This window comes from Austrofundulus limnaeus, unplaced genomic scaffold (assembly GCF_001266775.1).
Source record: "Austrofundulus limnaeus strain Quisiro unplaced genomic scaffold, Austrofundulus_limnaeus-1.0 Scaffold1395, whole genome shotgun sequence".
NCBI classification, from domain to species: Eukaryota; Metazoa; Chordata; class Actinopteri; order Cyprinodontiformes; family Rivulidae; genus Austrofundulus; species Austrofundulus limnaeus.
In genome coordinates this window covers 23667-27234 of record NW_013953797.1, presented here as the reverse complement: position 1 = coordinate 27234, position 3568 = coordinate 23667, and the positions used below count along the sequence as shown (strand labels likewise).

The 3568-nt window shown below is 41.8% G+C and overlaps 2 protein-coding genes across 2 annotated transcripts in view; one reads left to right on the top strand and one right to left on the bottom strand.

Moving 5' to 3' along the window:
- Window positions 1-3568, top strand: part of stab2 (stabilin 2) — a gene marked incomplete at its 3' end in the record, with an annotated part of 49245 nt that overhangs the window by 34138 nt on the left and 11539 nt on the right. Inside the window, 10 exon segments of the mRNA XM_014032205.1 lie at window positions 169-318; window positions 481-603; window positions 702-773; window positions 949-1125; window positions 1383-1472; window positions 1542-1688; window positions 2238-2297; window positions 2384-2507; window positions 2683-2832; window positions 2903-3007. Coding sequence (XP_013887659.1) covers window positions 169-318; window positions 481-603; window positions 702-773; window positions 949-1125; window positions 1383-1472; window positions 1542-1688; window positions 2238-2297; window positions 2384-2507; window positions 2683-2832; window positions 2903-3007 — 1198 coding nt within the window.
- Window positions 3269-3568, bottom strand: part of LOC106535248 (periaxin-like) — a 6091-nt gene continuing 5791 nt past the window's right edge. Inside the window, exon 2 of the mRNA XM_014032209.1 lies at window positions 3269-3567. Coding sequence (XP_013887663.1) covers window positions 3511-3567 — 57 coding nt within the window. The 3' untranslated portion in view covers window positions 3269-3510. The remainder of the gene's footprint in view (window position 3568) is intronic.

Sequence of the window (3568 nt, the reverse complement as noted above, 5' to 3'; positions counted from 1 at the left end):
TGAACATGATGGTTCTCTGTCCTGAACATGATGGTTCTCTGTCCTGAACATGATGGTTCTCTGTCCTGAACATGATGGTTCTCTGTCCTGAACATGATAGTCCTCACGATAGGCTCATTGCATATTCAGCCACACACTAATCTGATTTTCTGTTTTCTTGCTGTTCAGATGAAATCTTTAGCCAATCGTAAAGACATTTACTCCAACTTTCTGCGCGGTCACATCGTCATGTGTCGSATGTTGATGCCTGCAGACCTGAGCCGACCCCAAAATCTGACATCATTGTCCGGAGCTGTCCTGACGACTGGCTTCACCCAGGTGACCAATCAGACATCAGGCACACATCTGTCAGCTTCCTTTAGAGTTAGCATTCTATGCTAATGCTTRATCAGGATTTTTACCCTCTCTGTTTGGTTCACATTAAAAGTTGAAACATGTTTCTGCTGAACTCTGAGCCCTCTGTGTGGAAATATTTTTCAGGGAACAATCACCATCAATGGGGTGAATGTGACCAACAGYGATGACGTCAGTGTTAATGGCATCATCCATCAAATCGATGCCCTTCTGTCTACACCCAACTATGACAACCTTCTTTTTGTTCCTGTCAGTCCAATAATCTTTRCTAAAACAATCGGTTGACAGTATTAATGATGTTGACCATGTGAATTATCTGTTCAACATCTGTTGGTGTTTTTCTGCAGGACCCAACAGAACTGAATCTGACAGATGTGGCTCAGATTCATGGTTATAAAACCTTCTACAAACTTCTGGAGGTAAACCTGCTTATCTTACAGAAGTATCAGTTATCAGGAATGTTTTCAGAAAAGCATGGTTTTATGAAGTCCAGTTTAATGAAGAACCAGTCCTAAGATTCATCTTTAACTTCTATCTGTAGGATTTAGAACCTGAGGAAATCAGTCTGTTTCCTGTGGTTCTGTTGTGTTCCAGGACACAGGCATGATGGACCTGATGGATRAAATGGTTTATAAACCCGTCACTGTCTTCCTGCCTTCTGATGCTGTCATGGCTTCTCTCCCACAAGAACAGAAGGACTTCCTGTTCCACCAACACAACCGAAAGCAGCTGCTGGAGTACCTGAAGTACCACGTTCTGATAGGCCAAAAGGTGAGGAAGATCCCAAAGAACTTTTTAAAGATGAACATTATTTCTGCATTTACATTATTAATCCATCATCCATGTGAAGAGTCATGGAGCCGGTCTAGACTACGAAACAAGAATGAAGCTGATTCATTTTAACTGCATACAGATAAGATCTCCACAGAAATGATATTTATACATTTGTTTAGCTGCAGTTTTATGTTATCAGTAAATCTTGAATACTTTGTGTTTGTGTAAAGATTGAGATCTTTTTCTCCTCTAAGGTTTACGCTGAAGGACTGATCTATCTGGAATCAGGTCGGACTCTGCAAGGTTCTTCGCTCTCCTTCTCCTGCGGCGGGTCAAAAAGTATTGTAAGTGCAGCAGAAAGAAAAGAATAAGAGATGAGAACCGGTTCTGAATCTGTGTTTTTATTTGTTCAGGGAGAAATTTTCATAAACGACGGATCATGTCGGATCATCCAAAGACATCTCTTATTTAAAGCAGGGATTGTGTACGGGATTGATTGCCTACTGACTCCRCCCAGTCTTGGAGGTCGCTGTGATGAACAGAAAATCTTGGATTTTAAAGTAGGTCCTGAAATATCTCCTGGTAAACTTGACGAAGTAAGACCATAGATCTAACTATTAGTCATACACAAGTCAAGACTTTCTCATGAGATTGTTTTTTAAACCTATTAATGATATCTTCTTTGAGACCTCTCTGTGATATCTTTGAGACCTCTGTGTGATATCTTTGAGACCTCTGTGTGATATCATGTTTGAGACCTCTGTATGATATCATGTTTGAGACCTCTCTGTGATATCTTTGAGACCTCTGTGTGATATCTTTGAGACCTCTGTGTGATATCTTTGAGACCTCTGTATGATATCATGTTTGAGACCTCTGTGTGATATCGTGTTTGAGACCTCTGTATGATATCATGTTTGAGACCTCTGTGTGATATCATGTTTGAGACCTCTGTATGATATCATGTTTGAGACCTCTGTATGATATCATGTTTGAGACCTCTGTATGATATCATGTTTGAGACCTCTGTGTGATATCTTTGAGACCTCTGTATGACATTGTGTTTGAGACCTTGATGTTTCTGCTCTCTTGTCTTGTGTGTCTGTTAGATGAGCTGTGGCCCCTGTAAGGCCTCTTTCACTCGTTGTCCTGGTGGGACCATCAAGAAGGTTTGTTTCATGGATCTCTGGATGTGTCTGTCTGACAGCTGAAGGCAGAACCTCTGTCATTGTTTGGGTTTTTGTTTTGTGTTCAGGAGGTTCTGAACTGTGATCTTCCCACAATGTTCATCAGTAAAAACTCGGGCTGTCAACCCATCTGCACGCTCAATTTCTGGAACCCAAAGTGTTGCCATGGGTACTATGGACGAGACTGTCTGGGTGAAAGTTCAATCTTTTACTTTGAATAATTTTGTGAAGGAAACCTGAGTGGAGTTCAATGATGCTGGAAATGGAAATGGATGGGATGAAGCTGGACGTTTCTGTTTCTGTCATTTAGTGTGATGTCATCAATGGCATCATCAGTGACATCATCTCCTCTGTCCTCTCTATGCAGTCTGTCCTGGAGGAGTTCACTCTCCCTGCAGTAACAGAGGTAAATGTGACGACGGTCACCTTGGTAACGGTACCTGCACCTGCAACGCCGGGTTCCAGGGAACGGCCTGTGAGCTCTGCAGCAGTGGCTTCTTTGGACCCACCTGCAAAGGTGAGMGGCAGGTGGAGCATCCTGTGAGGCACCTGAGCCTGAAGGTGTCACAGTTCTGTTTGTGTTTCAGCCTGTAACTGCTCAGAACACGGCTCATGTGAGGACGGGCGAAGAGGAACCGGTCTGTGTTTCTGTGAGGARGGATGGACCGGAGAGCGTTGTGACGTTCAGCAAAGTGAGTTTCACCTTTTCTCAAACCATTTTTCAAAATAAGAAACTAATTCAATCTGTAGTTTTTGTTCATTGTTTCAGAAAGGAACAAACAYTTTAGAGCCAAAAATGAAATAAAGAAATACTCCTATTATTTTGGATTCTTTCTTCCTTCCATGCAGAATTTAGTCTAAAGTACAGTATGTCTCTAGTTTAGTTTGAGACTCTGAAGAGGATCCTTCATGTCAGAAGTCTTTATGTCAGGAGTCTTTATGTCAAGAGTCTTTGTCAGGTGTCTTTAAGTCAGGTGTCTTTATGTCAGGAGTCTTTATGTCAGGTGTCTTTATGTCAGGAGTCTTTATGTCAGGTGTCTTTATGTCAGGAGTCTTTATGTCAGGTGTCTTTATGTCAGGGGTCTTTATGTCAGGTGTCTTTATGTCAGGTGTCTTTATGTCAGGAGTCTTTATGTCAAGAGTCTTTTTGTCAGGTGTCTTTATGTCAGGAGTCTTTATGTCAGGTGTCTTTATGTCAGGAGTCTTTGTCAGGAGTCTTTATGTCAGGTGTTTTTATGTCAGGTGTGTTTAAG